The sequence below is a fragment of the Coenobita brevimanus genome, chromosome 49, assembly GCF_032717465.1.
Source record: "Coenobita brevimanus isolate Jiangsu-jjx chromosome 49, ASM3271746v2, whole genome shotgun sequence".
In the NCBI taxonomy this organism is placed as follows: domain Eukaryota; kingdom Metazoa; phylum Arthropoda; class Malacostraca; order Decapoda; family Coenobitidae; genus Coenobita; species Coenobita brevimanus.
The window spans coordinates 1352707-1370738 of NC_137002.1; the positions used below are offsets into that span (position 1 = coordinate 1352707).

An 18032-nucleotide genomic window follows, 5' to 3' on the forward strand; every position below is an offset into this window, starting at 1 on the left:
GATGAGCCATACCAGCCATGTAAGTGGTTACATCCAGACCAGCTTCATGTTTTTTCTTCAGTGAGCTAACTGATTACACATATCATATCATCTTTCTTATGAAGAATAGGGTAAATAACTAAACTTGCTATAAGGAATGGTTTGTAAAGATGTGTTATGTAGTGTGGTAGAATCTAGCCTATCTTACAAAACTGCTTTCAAGCAATTCTTTATTGCTAATGCCTTGGTTATCAAACATAACTACTAGCTAGTACATGAAGTTGTTCCCTTATTTAATAAACAATAACTACTTACTGCAGAAAGAGGAAATGACAAGGTGTATGGCAAGAGTATGGCACATGCATATAATATTCTACAAGCCTACAGTATCAAATTCTGGATTGACTTTACTGGGAGTTTTCTAAAAATTAATTCCACCTTAACTTGAAGGAGATCTGGCTCCTTTTGTGGCTTGTGTTGTGGCTCAATAGCAGAATAAGACAACTGTTTGGTCCTATATTTCTCTGGCACTTCATGATTACGACCATTCTAATGTTAATTTCTTGCTACAGCCTGGCAAACAAGTTGGACATATTGTAATTTTAGGACAAGTTAAAGTGGAAAGAGTATAATAATGTGCAGCCTTGGGTTAATTTCATTTCACATGCTCATTATCAATGTAAATATCTGCATGTGTAGAATCCCTCTACACTACAATAATATTACCATACATGTAACAAAATAATGCATTTGAGAGGACAAGGACTTAAAGGACATACTGCAAATAAAGGGATCAAAATGGCCACCAAACTTTCAAGAAAACCTGCAAAAATTAATATGTTGACAAAAACAACATAACCATGAATTTAGCCACAATCAAAATACAAGATGAATACTATAATGGCATTTACCAAGCATAAAAATATAAACCACATTATCCATAATTGTATAAAAACACACAATGATACAACAGTTACCTGGTACAACAACTGGTACTGCAGCTATATCTTTGTAAATAAAAACTTAGACCTAATGAGATGGTGAGAGAAGAAAGGACAGGAGATGAGAAAACAGAAGGAAGGGAGGGAGGGGGAGAAGGAAAGGGAAAGAGAAATGGGGGAAGAAGGATAAAAGAGGAAGAAAGGAGGAGGAAGGAAGCGGCAGAGAAAGGAAGGAAGATGGGGAAGAGCAGGGCAGAAGGGAAGGTAGATGAGAAGGAGATAGGGAGGGAAGAAGTCGAAAGAAAATGGGAATGAAGAGGAAAGGAGAAAGGGGGAGAAAGAAAAGGGAAGAGTATATGGAGGGAAAAGAAGAAAGAGGGATGGAAAAGGGTAAAACCGGTGTAAGAAATTACAGACTAGAATCTCTCTTACCGACAATCTCTTGGGTCTCTTGCTACCCCCAGAGGACTCAAGGGAGAGCCCAGACCCAGCGGATGAAATGGAGGGAGACTTCCTTTTGCGTAGGTTAAATGCAGGAGAGTCTAAGGCCAGGCTCTCTGCAGCCTGGGTTAAATCTATCAACTGTCGGTCCTCCACTGCACACCCTTCCTGCATGTTGGAAAGTTATTAATTAGTCTATGTTTAAAGCTGTTTCAGTTTCATCTGCCTCATTATGTCCCCATTTACAGCTGTTTCACTTCAATCTTTCTCATTATGCTCCTGTTAAAGCTGTTTTACCTAAGTCTACTTCACTGTCTCCTTTTACACTCTTTCACTTAAAGCTGCTTCATTATGTCCCCAATCAGTTGTTTAACTGAAAGGTGCAACAGTATGTCCCTGCTTAGGCAATTTCACTTAACAGTTGCTTCATTATGTCCCCATTTAAGCAATTTCACTTGAAGCTGCCTCATTATGTTTCACTTAATAATACCTCATTAATAAGCTGGTGATGTTACTTTGTATCCTGTTCTGTTTTTATTTTTCTACGAAAATCTGACGACCTTCCTCAGCTTAAGATGGACTTTTTGAAATGGGGAGGTTGGACAGTGCCTTAATAAGCCCATTATGATACCAGATGCCTTCCCCAAGTTAAATAATATCCAGCAGCAGAATGAATAAACTAGGAAGCCACCCACAATCAAGGAGTAAACGTGATTTGTTCACTTGAGGTTCCTCATGATTTATTTTGAATTTGCTTTGCGGTCAGAAATTAGTGTTTTTAATTCCTCAATCATGAACGTAAGTATGTCTCACTTAATGTGAGACAGGTGCTGAAAAAGTCTAGACAGTTGTGATGTCCACCTAGGAGCATACCTATCTATCCACTGCCAGATGCCTCAATCCCATAAGGGGGGGCCACACACACACTGCCTCCATGCTGCCCTGTCCCCTGCCATTTCACTGCCCTTCCCCCAGCTCACACACCCCTCACTCATGTTCCTCTCCATTCCATCCCTCTATCTCATCCTCGGCCTCCCCCTCCCTCTTCCCCACTCCACCTCACTCACATACACTATCCTCAGTAGTCTCTTGCTCCCCATCCTCTCCACATGACCAAACCACCTCAGTGTATTTCTCCTAACTTTTATCACATCCACATCCACAATGCTCTTTCACTTCCTCATTTGTCAGTCTGTAACTACATGCAACTGCACAGGCTCCTCTCGGATAACTCATTTCCACTGCTCTCACTCTTGACTTGTGTCCCACCAACAAGGTCCAAGCTTCACTTCCATATGTTACAGTTGGTATCACAATACTATCATGCAGCAGCTTTTTTACTTCCATGTTTACTTCCCTATATCTTAACAGTGCTTTCAGAGAGCCAGCAATTTGCTTATGGCCCTCTCTGGAATAAAGGTGTCTGGATACAGATGCAAACATTTACAAATAAAAGACTTATAATGAGGTATACCACATGCTACATATAACTACAGTACACACGATACTGACCCTCAGTTTGTCGTCCTCAAAGTCTTCAAGTGAGTTGAACTGCAGCTCAGCCGGATATGCTGAGCGCATGTGTGGTGGGTACAGGGAGTTGCGGCGCTGAAGCTCGGACAGCCTTTTCCATTGCTCCACACCCAAGGTGCTACAACGACCAACCTGAAAACCACCACAGTTAGTATCTTTTATCTTAAACATGCAACTAATCTAATCACCCAATATTTCAAAGTGGATTGTGGCAAAAGGATTCAGGGGGCTTTAATGGTGAGTGAATGAATGTCTGGCCCATTTCACAGGGCATGTTATTTAACTCTCCTTCTATTGTATCTTCTGTCCTTGCTTTCTGGATTCTACATTACTCCATCCTTAGGTGAGGAAGATCAGGAAGGATAAGTGACATTTAAAATGAGAGAGAGAGAGAGGGAGGGGGGGATCTTGACTTGATACATACATAAATCATTCATTCTGTTCTACTATTCATTATTATCAACACAGAAATTCCCTCTTTATGCCACCCATGCACTGTCAAATTTAACTACACATTTCACACCTTCCCATTCATCTACATCACGTACATACAGTACAAATCATTCATCAACCATCATCATCCTCATTCCATCCTGACCATTTTTTCCCACCTAGGGATGGGATGAGGTATGCCCCAGAGAGAAAGAGAAGCTGGGAAAACTAATCCACAACATACACTGTAATGGGCTACACAATCATTCAAATGTTTTCCAAGTCTCTGGAATCCTGGATACAAGCTTAACTACCTGCATCTTTTCCCTCCTTACAGATGTGCTTTACATACACCTGCATAAGAAGGGAATCTGAATAACTGAAATCCACCATTGTGCTAACTTACTAGTTTTTTAAACAGATTTTACCATCCACAATCACATATAACTACAGTAGAGTACAAGGGAACAGATGTCAAACTACCTGTCCTGACAAATACTAGAAGTCTAATTCAGGCTTGTGTGATGGTAGCTAGGTTGTTTTTGAGACATGGCGGGCATTATGAACTCTTTAAATTACTGGCCTACATGAGCAGCAGTTTCAGATGCAACATTAAGCAGGTCCAAAGTACGGAAAACCAATGAATTACCATACTGTGAACAAATAAAATTTTATTTTCTTTTTTAAGCTACTGCCTAATCATTTCATTCAGTTGAGAAGTATCTTAAACCCCCCAAATTAAGAATTATAAATAAAGAAAGGCAGAATGTTTCAGGTCTATTAAGTCCTATAATCCACTTCAAGACTAAAACCTGAAATTTTATGATATTCACACTAGATTTGATTAAGATCTATGCAATTTTTTTCAAAGCTGAAAGGACACAAACACAAGAGGTGATTCTTTTTTTTTCTTTTTTTAAATAAGGAGAGTAAACAAAGTGCACTCGCATCACTAAAGCATACCATCTACAGGCTGCATGTGTATATGAAGTCGATCAAAAAAGTACTGTACAAGAATGGTCCAACAATATGCTAAATGATTAGTAGAGGTCAGTGGTGACTAATCTATTATTATCTGAATGAGCATAAACCAGTACAGTACTGAATGAAAAATGTTCAGAAAATGATATATGGTACCGTACATGGCGTCTTTATGAAACCAAATTTACTGGTGTGTTGTTGAATCATCTAGGACTTAGCAACAGAGCATGTGGCATCAGAATGCTTCATGTGATGTACGCACTGATACTTTTTTACTGATTGTACAAGGCAAACTCAACACCTGGATGACACCAACAGAAAGCAAATTATAAACATAATGTAAACATCCAAGCTAGAGAAATGAATATAGACATTTATGTATGTAACAGAGCTCAGTCATTTAAGTATATTTTCTCTATTTAAAAAAAAAAAAAAAAAAAAAAAAAAATACAGATACTACAGGATACAAGAAAACTTTTTAGCATCGAACTTCATGGCAGAACATACAATAGCATTCACTACTAAATGATCAGTTTTAATGTAGCAACAGACACTGGTAGTCCTTATGTAAAATGTAAGAAGCATGCAGGCAAAATGCAGTGTGTGCAACAACTTCAGGTGATGCCGATATGAATGCTTCGTGTCTGAAAGGTTATAAGTAGAAAAGCACTTATTTCTGCTTTCAAAGTAATTCAACAGTGAATGAAATCATGATTACTGTAATTCATTAATGACAAAATAATGAAATAACTATCAGAGGAATACCCACCACACACTCTCATCCCTTTGATGTCCAACTCTTGAATGCAGGACTTAAATTGCCAGTCTAAAGTTAACGCACCTCTAGCAGCAGCCCTGTCCAACCATCTCTAATAAATGATTTTTGGACATGAGCTGTTTCATTCCAAGAGACTTTACCAAAACCACACACACCACAACAAAACAAACCATATCACCCTCTCACACCAAACCACCACAGGATCACCCACCCATACCATACCACCACAGTATCACCCACCCACACACCACACCACACTAAAGGCATTAATCAAAGGGTCTGAAGCTCCTGCAACTCATACTTTTGTACTTATTCATCTATGTAACTGGTCAAACCTGCATCTGACTAGCTGTCTGCCTAAGTCTGTTCCTTTTCCACTGTTTACGACCTCGTATTTTACATGCATTATGCCTAAGCATTTCAAAATGAATGGATTCTTAATTTGCTTCTCTCTTTTTACTAAACTTTCTTTGTGAAGTGAGAAAGTGAAGCCAGGATTTCAAAGGTCTGAATGATGTGCAGCTCACTTCACCACTCATGTTGTCTGATGGTTCTCGTACTCATATTTCTGTGCTTTCTCCTTGATCCTCAATCCTCCCAACTTTAAGGAGGAAATTAGGATTAAAGTAAATATAAGATGAAGACAGTATTGGCAAGTAAAACCTAAAACAAAACATGTTTGTAGTAATATCCCTGCTGAAGTGCCTCACAAAACTCAACACCCAAATTCCTCAATGTCCGCTGTATCATCGTTTCACAGGTAACCAATCAGAAGCTTTCTCCAGGTTAACATAATCAACATACAGTACTATAAAGCTCTTTTTTTAATCCAAGAACTTATCCTTGAGCAGCCTAACAATATATACAGCATCAGAGGTCCAAGTGTTAGAAATGAAACCAAACTACATCTCATTACTGTACCAACCACTGTCCCTAGTCATCTACCCAAAACTTTCAAAAACTTTTATTACCCAACTTTAAAGTTTAGGCTCCTTCAGTTACCCGGACAAAGACTGTCAACTTTAACCATCACACTTTGCAACAAATCACCTGGGACACAGCTCTCATATATATATAACTGTACAGTATATAAAATCAGCTACTAAACCCAATCCTACAGCCAAAGACAGTTAACATTTCTGCTACCACACTAGAAGCAAAAGCAGCATTACCAGCATCATTTGTCTTAGCATTCACCAAATAATTTCTTGCAGAAATTTCAGAAAGTTTTTATAAAAGATCACTAAGAAAGACATAAACACTATGAGGCATATCAGCTACACAAGCAGATCTTGTGCGATAACAAGCAAAGCATTCTGGAACTACATGGATGTTGGGCCTACCTTTCTTCCTCTGCCTCGTGAGGTGCTTGAAGTCATCTGAAAACTTTCATTCTCAGCTAGTTCTTTCAAGTTTCAAAAACTGCAGTAATATTTCCACAATTATGAAGAATAATTTTATTGATGAATCTTTGAACTTATGACAAATGACAAAAGGGAAATTTTCAAAAGGTGATTACACAAATTCTGAAGACCCATCACAATGACAAAATTCAGTCTGGATTTAGGAATTGCAATTACAAGACTGGGAAGGCCTTTTGACATTCTGGAGTACCTAATAAAGAAGATGACAGCACAAGCCACGTGGTATTACGTGATGGCATTCATTCATTTATCATTTAATCCTGTGTTGCCCCATAAGGATTGTAAAAACATGATGGCATTATACTGTAAATGATACACACTATGAATAAGGGCACTCAAAAGATATATTTTCTCCGAGAAATTTAATTACACGGAGTATAAAATAAGTGGGAAGGATGGGTTATGATGTGGTGGGTGGTGGGGTAGGGTGGGTGTAGTACACCCTGTGATGATGAACCTTGTCTCACTCTCTCTCTCTCTCTCTCTCTCTCACACACACACACACACACACACACACACACACACACAAGGACACATATTTGTACAAGTATGCACAAATGCACAAAGGCAATCACACACACATACACACACATTAAAACAAAAATATATATGCATGCATAAATACACATACAGAGACACATAACTTGCATAATGTATGCACACATGTGCAAAAGCACACACACACACACACACACACACACACACACACACACAAGCACATGCTCAGTCACACACAAGAACCACACACAACCACATGGTGCAATTTGAGTGAATCCATCCATCCATCATCCAATCCTATATTGCCCCAAGAGGAGCGTAGGAGCCTGGGGCTAGGCAGTTGGCCCCGACATTTAAGATGAGAGCGACAATTTGAGTGAAATGATAACAAAAAATCTCCAGATCTGGCTGCATAGTAACTTAGTCCAACAGCATACTTTGCCATATAGTACTGCCAAAACCATTTTTTTATATCTTTTTCATCAGTAGCTTCTGTTTTGTTTTTGTACTTCTGAAGAGAAATATAATAAGTGATGTAAAATATAATAAGTGAAATAAAATCCCAGCCTCTGATGTGAAATATAATACGTGAAATAAAATCCCAGCTTCTGATGTGAAATATAATACGTGAAATAAAATCCCAGCCTCTGATTCAGCTATAACCACACCGGTATCCACAATACTTCACTGCAACTGCTTGAAAGTGTATTAGCTTTACACTCTGAGTACAGTAATATATGGCTTGCTGCCAGTTTTACATTTCTGATGTCGTCTGTCTATTCTATTAATGCCTAGCCTTTTCTAAGAGACTCCTCAGACAGAAATTTCCAGGCAACTCTGTCCTTACATTTACTGTATGCTCTCAATGTTTTCTTTTTTGATATTCCAATTCCCTCACCAATATAAAGTTCAATTTTCCTGCCATATTGCTGAAAACCTTCCACTTCAAACATTCCCAATTACCTCACAATCTGAAACTCTCCTTGCAACTCTTATCTTACTGCATTCTGTTCACATCAAATCACTTCAGGGCTTTTCTTCATTCACCAAACTACAGAGCATCAGCATTGTATCTAGAGAGTATGACATGCATTTCTGCAACCAAACTCTCCTTGCTTTGTTCACTGACACTACCTAAGAATCTTACCACTACTTACAAACTGACATAACTATAAAATAGTGGGTCATCTTCTTGCCCATTAAGAAGGCTCCCTAACATCTGTTTCTAACCTGCTTATTCCTGCATATGGCATATTAATAACCCATTGTGTGTTAACCTATGGAATCTGTGACAATATCAGGATGACAAAAACAACATACATGAGAACATTATGGTGAAAAATGGAAAATAAATTGCTAACATGCTAGAAAGCCTCCAATGTCAATGAACTGGCCCTCCCACTGTCCAAAGTATCCTAAGAAGGTTTGGTCATGTGAAGAAGATGGAGGATTAGAGACTGACTACTGACTAGGATACTGTATGTGAGTGAGGTGGAGAAGAGAGACCACCACTGAGGGAAAGGGATGGAGTAGAGATATATGAATGAGAGGATGCCAACTGGAGGGAGAACTGCCTGATGGAAGAGGGCTGGGCAACATGGATGCTTAAAGTACCTGGACACACACAGACAGATATACTGTGAAGGGAGGCTCCCACCTTCATATCAAGGAGGTACTTGTTGCTGAAGAGCTCGTCTTCATCCTCACACTTGAACAGCATATCCCTGGGCACAGAACGGCCCAGGGATGTTTCAGGGGTGGGGCTAGGTTCTCTGGGTTCTGAGGCTGGAAGCGGAGAGGGTGGTGGCAACATCTTAGTGTTTGCCGACACCGTCTTTGACCTTAGTGACCGACTGTTTTGGATGGAACTCTCGCTCTGCTGTTTGGTGGGACCCCGCTCTGTTGGTGCCTTCCGGGCAACCTGTGATGAAATTTAAGGAAGGATGAATCATAGCACAGTTACTCTAACATAACAAGGATCCCTAACACCCTGATGACTGATGGCCAACTGCAGTCAAAGTGGAAGGTAGACCAACTAGTAAACAAAGCAACTCACACCTACATCCTAACTACAGCTCATTAAATTGCAAGCAATTACAACACAGTATACAGGCTGAGAGTTACCTATTTCCATCAAATAAAAAGTAATACACTCCGGTAGAAGTCTAACTGCATACTGTATATTGATTTAATATTCATCAGTCCATCCATCATCCAATCCAACGTTGCCCCATGAGAAGTGTAAGAGCCTGGGGCTAGGCAAGTTGGTCTCCTGACATTTAATATGGGAGTGACCAACCTCACTCATCCCTGAGTGGCATTACGTGTGCAATAAACCCCATCTGCCTCTTCGATATAAACCTGCACCACCTAAATCTGATTAAGTACCTTAATTACCGATACTCACTAAACCACCATGAGCCATACTTTGGTTATATGGTTACCACCCAGCATAGTAAATGGTTTCCTGGTGTACAGGAAACAATTTGGCTTGTCACTCTGAGTAGAGTCACCCACTGGCAGAAGGAAGGGGAAAGAATGAAGAAAAGAAAGAAAGAGGAGTGAGTGTAAAGTCACCAACAGGCAGAAGGAAGTGGAAAGAATGAAGGAAAGAAACACTGAAGAGGAAGGATGGAAGGAAGGAAAGGGAAGACAAACAAAGCAGCTTTACACTGAGTGAGTGCATGGTGCGCACCATGACCTACCAACAACAAAAACAACAACAATAATAATAATAATAATAATAACAATAATAATAGATATAGTGGTAGTAGTGGCAGTAGCAGCAGTAGTAGTAATCCAATGATTACCTGAAATGTGAACCCAATGGAAAACTCAGTAAAAGGAAAACAAGACAAAGGTAAAGGAAAATACGACAACAGAGTAAATAGAGAATAAGACAATACAATGAAAAGGTTAACACTACCAGAACACTTACCGTCTCAACAGAAGCTGCCCGTCGCATGCCCCTTCCCCGTGTGGCCCTGGTCTGGCGGGTCTTTGGGATGAGGGGTCGCTGGGAATCATCCGTGTCGAAGCTCTCGTTGGACGACGCTGAGGCTCGGCTCACAACAATGTCAACACCCTTGACATTTGATACCAACCGCGATCTTAGCCCCCGTGATGTGGACGCTGACACTTCAGCTCCCTGCCGTGGTACACTTATTATCCATATCTATCTATACTGGTACAAATAATCACCAAAAACCTTCATCCTGTGAGGGGTCGACACAAACAAACCACTTCCATGTCACCTTGTCCTCTGCCAACAGGCTGCCCTTTCTCCAGCTTACACCCCTCTCAATCATATACCTCCTTACCTCATTCCTCCATCTCAACTTGTCTCCATCCCTCGACCTCACTCACATACACCCTCCTTTTCAGTTTCCTATTCTATTCAAAATTTATAATACCACACCTCTGCAAGATAATTCAGGGTCCTGTGAATGTTTTATTGGAAATGACCTATTTGGCAGGGAAGGAAAAATGAGCTTTCTTTTCCCACTAACTTGTTCTGAAAGTAATAAGAGCCTTGTTCTACATCTCCTAACTCTTATGACAAAAAACAGTTACATTGATAATACCTAACTACTGGCATTATATAAACATCTCTAAATCTGATACATACACAGTGACCATCTAAACATATCTACCATCCCCATGTCCTCCTCACTTACCCCAAGACTCTCTCTCTCATGCTGCTTCTTCATCTCTTTAAGCTTGGCCTCAGCATGAATAAGCTGTACCTCCAGTGACCTCTTTTCTCCTCCCAGCCTCTTAATAGTGTTCTCAGACTCCTTCAGCTTCTCCTTCAGGGGTTGGTATCTCCCATCAATTTCAGCCAGTCTGTTTGTGGCCTCCTCTTGCTTGGTACGTTCCTTCTGCACACTGGCCTCTAATTTGCTCACGTGTTCTTTGTACTTGGTTACCTGTGGGGTATGAGTAACATCAGAATTTATCTACTTATTTATTTTATTGCAGGTGGCACAGAAACCTTTGAAACATCTTTTCCTCATCAATATACTTTGCATATAATATCTTACTATTCTCTTGAAAGCTGTTTATATCCTTTTGGCAGTGGCTATGTTTTCAATAACAAACATCAGGCTATTGAGGTCACACATGCAGAATAAATTGCTATGGAAGAGGTGGTATGAACTCTTCAAAGCTACTTAGAAAACAAATCTTTGCTGGCAAAAATGGAAACCTCAGCAGCAATCACACTAACATGTTTATTGATCTAACTAATATTCACAATATTAGAATGATGAATAAAGAATAAATAAAAGATGATGACGATGATGAACGAAAAATATAAAATAAAAATAACCCCACTTTGCCTACTTCATGGTATGGCATATGGGTCCCAGGCTAGGCTACAGAACTCCATGGAAATGAAAATATAAACCAGACTACCCCCCCCCCCCCCAAAAAAAAAGGTGAGGGGAGGGGGAGGTCTGAAATACTGCACTGATATCCTCCTTTGCTGTAGATTACAGGTGGTCCTCACTATAAACAGTCTTCTTACAACATCCTCTTTAGTTTTTAAGTCCTCAGTGTTTAGAAAACTGCCATGTACTGTATATACCTGTGTCCCTTAATCTGTTCATTTTTCCTTTGTTTTTGAAGGCTCCAACATGCTTGTCACCTAATGGCCGCTCTCCATGCTGCTTGATCTCTGGCAGCTTCCCTATTCAGTCCCTTATCCCAGAGGTTACCCTCAATGACCTCATCCCTGGTCTTTTATGGTATAACCCTAGCAACCCTACCCCTAACATTAACACTTCTCACTTTCTGCACATAATCATCATCCCCCATCCTCTCCACACTGCCCAACCCATCTCATTCTACTTCTCCTCATCACAACACCAATTTGCTCCTGTTCCATCCTACCCCTCAACTCTTTCCACCGTAAACTTAGCCCCCCAGGCCTCACACTCAGGGACACACTGCACATCCACCAAATCATTGTCATTTTTGAATGTCTGAACCTGTGAACACCCTCTTCCTTTACTGCCCAGGTCTCATTACCATACAGCATTACGTTCCATACACATGCTGCATACAAAGATCCCTTAGTATGGAAGGAGAGCCCTCTCAATGCCAGGAGAGGCAGCAGCTCCCTGAATTTCTTACAAACCACTCCTCATTCTAGCCACAGAGGTAACTCCAGTCCCACCTCCAGCACATAACACGTCTCTCAAGTAACAAAACTCGTCCACACACTCAAGAGACTCATCAGCAAGTTCAACCCTTTCGTGCCTGACAATCTCCACCCACTCTCCACGACACACAGCACACATGAAATCAGCATTAACTCACAGTCTACCTCTAATACCACTACATCTCTTATGCATCCACTTATCACAAACACTGCGCAAGATGGAATTACTTCCCACGCACTTGTGGCAAATGTACATGGCCACTCTCCCTCTACTTTGACAGTACCAGCACCAGCCCTAGATACCATCATTTTTGTTTTATCTGCATTCACTCTCATGCCCTTGTGCCCCATACCATCTCTCCACTTCCTGAATTTTTCTTCCACCTCCCTTTCATTCTCTGCAGTCAATACCACATCAGCATACAACATCTACCACAGGAGTCCATTTTTGAAGTCATGTAAGAGGACTTCAAGTACCATGATAAACAACAAGAGGCTCAAAACTGATCCCTGGTGCACACCAACATTCATGGAAAACTCATCTCAAATCTCCATTCACCCTTACCTGGGTTGCCGCACCCACATACCTGGCCATAACCACCCTAACCAGCCACTCCTCAATCCCAAGCTTTCTCAATGCCCACTTCACCACCTCTCTAGGGACTCTGTCAAAGGCCTTCTCCAAATCAACAAAAGTACAGTTCCCCTTTCTTTCCTATGTATTTTTCCTGAAGCTGTCGTACAATGAATATGACATCGGTGGTCCCTTTGCCTAGCATAAACCCAAACTTCATCTCATCAGTATTCAATCTTTCATTAATCATACCTTCTAGAACTCTCTCCATTACCTTCAATATCTGGTCTAAAAGCTTTATGGCTTTATAATTTCCTTTTTCCTGGGCATCACCCTTCCCCTTTACACACTTACAATTACACTCTTCAGCCAATCATCTGGGTCAACACATATATAATCGTATTTATCAGGTCAGTGACTAACCTCACTCCTATATCTCCTGAGGCTTTCAACATTTCAGCAGTCAATCTAGCCACACCAGCTGCCTCTCCACTTGCATCCTGCCTATTGCCCCACTCACAGTAGCGGCGTCAATCAAAGTCCAAGGGCCAAACACTGGATCTGCTGGCTCCAAACCTTCCCTGTCCCAGTCAAAGTCCTCATTCAACAACCGGTTATAATGCTCTCTCCATGCGTCTTTAATATGCCCATTGTTCACCACTACCCTTCCTTCATCATTCTTTACACACTGCTCACTACGACATTCCTATTCTCCCTCTTCAACTGACTTGCCACCTTAAATATCATATTCTTCCTTTCCACATGACTTAGGTTATCGAGTAAACATCCCTGTCACTCAGACTTCGCCCTGTAAACCTCTTTTCTAGCCCTACACTTTGTTACCACCCTTCTTCCATTACAGGAAAAGTCTTCTTTTCCCCTTAACTGCAGCTTTTACACCCTCATCCCACCACCCATGTTACTTAATATCTTGCTGGGCCTCTTGTCCATCCACATACTGAATCAGTTACTCTCAAGAGATTGCTCTTGATGGCTCTGTACTGTTCATTAACACTTCTGTCAACATCTCCCTGTTCAGCCACCACTCTCCTCATCTTGTTATAGAAGGTATCCCTTACTGCTTGGTCTTTCGGCTTCCATATTTTCCTCCTAGGTGCATAAACCCTCATTTTCATCACCCACTCCTTAAGCACCCCGTCACATATCAATAACTTGTGTTGCTGCGCACAGTCCTCGCTCCCTATAACTTTAACATCCCTCGCTAACCTCCTATCAGCCCTCCTAACCAGGAAATAGTCTATCTGGCTGCTGTCTCCTGCAGACTCATATGTAATCATCCTACTCTCTCTCTTCCTAAAATGTGTGTTGCACACAATCATGTTCACTGCCTCGCCAAACTCGAATGTCCTTTCCCCTTCCCCATTTCTTGTACCATATGCACATTGCCCATGTACTCCTTCATATCCTTGAGCTGCCTCACCTGCATGACCATTCAAGTCCCCTCCCAAAACTACAATCTCATCATCCCCCATACCACTTACTACACATATTAGATCATCGCAAAATCTATCCTTCTCTACCACATCCAGGCCTGCCTGTGGAGCATATGCCAATATAAATGCAACCATATTCCCAAAAGGAAGATAGCAGATCGAGGAAGGGTAATGTTAGCCTGCAGTCCACAAAGTTCACATCCAGATGAGTCTGAGGTCACAACACCACCACCACCACTCTACTCACCTGCTTTTCATACTGTTTATTAGTGGTCTCCATATCATTCAGTGCTGATATTGTCTCAGTCAGCTTTTTCTTTGCCAGTTCATACTTCTGTGCCACCACCTCCTTCTCCTTCTGTGCATGTGCTTGTTCCTCCAGCTGCACCATTAGCTTCTCTACTTCATTTTTGTATGACATTTTCTGCAAAGACATTAAATAGGGTTATGAATGGATGGTGTGTGTGTGTGTGTGTGTGTGTGTGTGTGTGTGTGTGTGTGTGTGTGTGTGTGTGTGTGTGTGTGTGTGTGTGTGTGTGTGTGTGCGCGTGTTAATGAATTTGAAGGAGGGAGGAGGCGAGGTAGGCCAAGGCGAAGGTAGAGCGATATGGTGGATGAGTGTGTGAGAAAGAGCGGTTTGTAAGTCAGTGAGGCTAGGGAACTAACAAGAGATCGAGCCGCCTGGATGAATGTTGTGAGGAGATGTGCATGATCAGCAATTTGGCACCTCTTTTTAACGTGACAACATCCGGATTGACTCAATTGGATACGTTTAAGTGAAGCTACAGAACATGGTGAAAGTTTTTGGCATATCCAATACAGCCAGGATTCTGGGGGCTTGAATGATGAGTGAATGGATGCATGGCCCGCTGGACTGGGCAAATTTGGGCTGTCTGGACATTGCTACTCCTCATCCTGCCCTAGGGTGGGAAAGGTCTGGATGATGATGATAACAATAATAATAATTGGTTACCTATTTATTTATTCAGTTACCTGTTTTTTTTATTGTGTGGCCATAATAAGGAAGCTTTGCCATGGGTACAGTTTACAACTGTCTCAATAACTGGCTAGCTCTAAGCTCAAATGTAACCATATTCCTTTCAGATAATTAGAGGGACCACAGCTATATTCCTGTAAACTTACAGCTTTACAGCTTTTGTTTTCTCTAAAAGGTGTTACAGAGAAAACACTGAGCATATTTGAAATCAGTACTTGCCACTGGGCTAAATGGCAAAATATTCAGCCAAAATTCTCAACAAATTTCTCATCATAGCAGATTCAACCAAAGAGTTGTATCTCAATTAGTTTCTGGGATATTTCAATTTCAAATATGCAGTTTTTGCGCCAAAAATGAGTATAAGACCTTACAGGTCAAGGTCATTTATATTTGGCACAAGTACTTGGGTTACCCCAGGGCACCTTCCCTGTATAATATCATCAAGATCTAAGAAAAAAAGTGCAAAAGAAAAATAATAATAATACATGTTCTGGACTTACCACAATAATAAGTTTTGCTATATATATGGTGAAGCTTAATAACAATGACATTAATAATAATAACAATAACGACAAAGGCAACAACGACAATGATGATGAAAGCTCAGATTTATACCTACCAACCACATCAGGGTCATGACGGCAAATATTCAATTTTTTTAAGTTCCCCTCTTCCCCTCTGGTACAACACCCAATCATCAAATTTACAATTTAAGTCCCTATGTCTTGGGGTACTGAAATTAGGATAACAAATTGGAGAGTAATGGAGAAATAAACTGAATATTGTACTAACCATCCTGTCTGCTATGCTACTCCTCTCTGCACGGTACTTCTCCTTCACCGCCTCCAGCTCCTCCTTCAAGCTGCGAGTGGACTTCTCCGCCTCTCTCTCCACTCGCATCACCTCCTCCTGTGGTCAACAGTGAAGGAAAGACGTGTGTGTGAGGACAAGTTAGGAGTGAAGAAAGGGAGGTCACAGACTGGAACACTTTAATTTAACAACTCACTGAAATCTGATTTTTTTTTCTCCTCTTCCTTAAAACCACTCGAACAGTAATGAGACAGGCAGTCCAATGTTATGCACTTGAGGTGTAGGGACACGAGACAAAGCTACTGCATTCCACAGCGTTGGGGAGGGGGGTGCCTCTTGTATAGTTCAATCAGCCTCCAAATTGGCGTCCTTATACCGCTTGACAACCAACCTCAAACCACGAGTCAAAAATGTCTGTATCTTTGAAAATAAACGAGTTACAATATACAGTAATTCTGCCAACACTCATATCTGATGTCAAGCAAGGAGTGCTTAAATATTACAATCAGAACAAGGACCTGACACTATATTCTATGCTGGATAGTTTTGAAAAAATAATCCACATGCATTTGTGTCTACTCAGTAGTAACCCCCCTCCCATAATATACCACACTACCTCCTATAAGTACTAATGTATCTTCTCTCTCTACCTTGTTCTTGGTATGCCCCTCCTTCCAAACACAGTACTCCCATACTCCAGCTTTATTCCCTGCAGTATAATTGTGTGTGTTTTGGCTTATTCTTGCTCTCTCTTGAGATGCTGTGTTTCACCATGGGAAAAAATGCTAGTAGTGGGGGGGTTAGTAAAGGCCATATCTAATTGCCCCCATTCAAAAAGTATTCCCTACAGTGAGCAAAACAGTCTGGAGTTCGTTGCATTTCACTTTTAAAGGCTCCAACATGCTTGCATGTGTCAGAGATGTAAATAAAACATAAAAGATGTCACTATGCTAAAGCTGTTACAGTTGAATCTTTCCCTCAATGTTATCAACCACTCTCACAGCTGCTTTTGATCCATTTTATTCTCTAGAGGGCTCGAGTCATGCAGTAAATTCTTCCACTCTTACCTCCATACCAACTCTACTCCACCATACACTTTCTCTATATTCACAAATGCTATTCACTGTCAAAAACGTCTCTACAACGCACCTTTGTGCAAATCTGTAACTAACACATCCACTAAACTCACTGAAGCCAGTCTCTTCCTTACAAACTGAGGTCAAGACAATCAGCACAAGATGTGCTGATGCCCATAGGTTCATTTAGGCTCCAACTGAGCACTTATTTCCATATGCAGCACTACAGTATGTCAAGATAATGCTCAGTAACTAAAATTCTAGCTGATGCTATACAACAGTAAACAGATAATCCTTTATTATTATCCTATTTCAAGGGATGTGGAAGGGTCCAAGGCTAGGATATAGCAGTCCACATTGCTTATGCAGTAGAAGACAACCCTACATCCCTGGCAGCATTTGGATAACGGTAAAAATCCAGGCACCTCTTGAATTCAAGCCATGGTGGATTTTTGCAAACTCTCCTCCATCCCAAGACTTGTCACCTATGCCACACTGGTTTACTTAACCCTCTGAGTCCAGGGATGTCTTTTTTCACTGTAGTCTTGCTAGTTCCAATTATGTGAAATGGAGTTAATTTTAGCATTAACAAACCTTTTCAATCTGACAAACCTTTCCTAAGTTAAACAAAGTCATTTGGCAGCAGCCACTACAAACTTACATCACCCATATTCAAAGTGTTAATAGAGTGACAACAAAAAACCACTGAAGTAGGACTGGTTGTACGGCCAATCAGAACTCTTCAGCCGGTAATGCAGCAAAACAAAGCATGGCAGACGTAGATGTACCGTACTTTTTTCCTGAGTGTCTCTTAACTCCTAGGGTCCATGTAGTGGCCTTTTCAGTTATTTCTTGCTGCAACCAGACAAATTCATTCAATTTAGGGATGGTGCACTGGTAGTGAAGGGGTTAAGGAATACCGTATCTAATCCATACAAGTTCAGAGTGTG

At 40.9% G+C, this 18032-nt stretch overlaps 1 protein-coding gene across 1 annotated transcript in view; it reads right to left on the reverse strand.

The window, feature by feature from the left end:
• LOC145399445 (uncharacterized) overlaps window positions 1-18032 on the reverse strand; it is a 72944-nt gene that overhangs the window by 15997 nt on the left and 38915 nt on the right. Inside the window, exons 19-25 of the mRNA XM_080272060.1 lie at window positions 15989-16105; window positions 14447-14623; window positions 10685-10936; window positions 9946-10155; window positions 8665-8928; window positions 2874-3026; window positions 1353-1529 (exon numbers count right to left, since the gene is read on the reverse strand). Coding sequence (XP_080128186.1) covers window positions 1353-1529; window positions 2874-3026; window positions 8665-8928; window positions 9946-10155; window positions 10685-10936; window positions 14447-14623; window positions 15989-16105 — 1350 coding nt within the window. The remainder of the gene's footprint in view (window positions 1-1352; window positions 1530-2873; window positions 3027-8664; window positions 8929-9945; window positions 10156-10684; window positions 10937-14446; window positions 14624-15988; window positions 16106-18032) is intronic.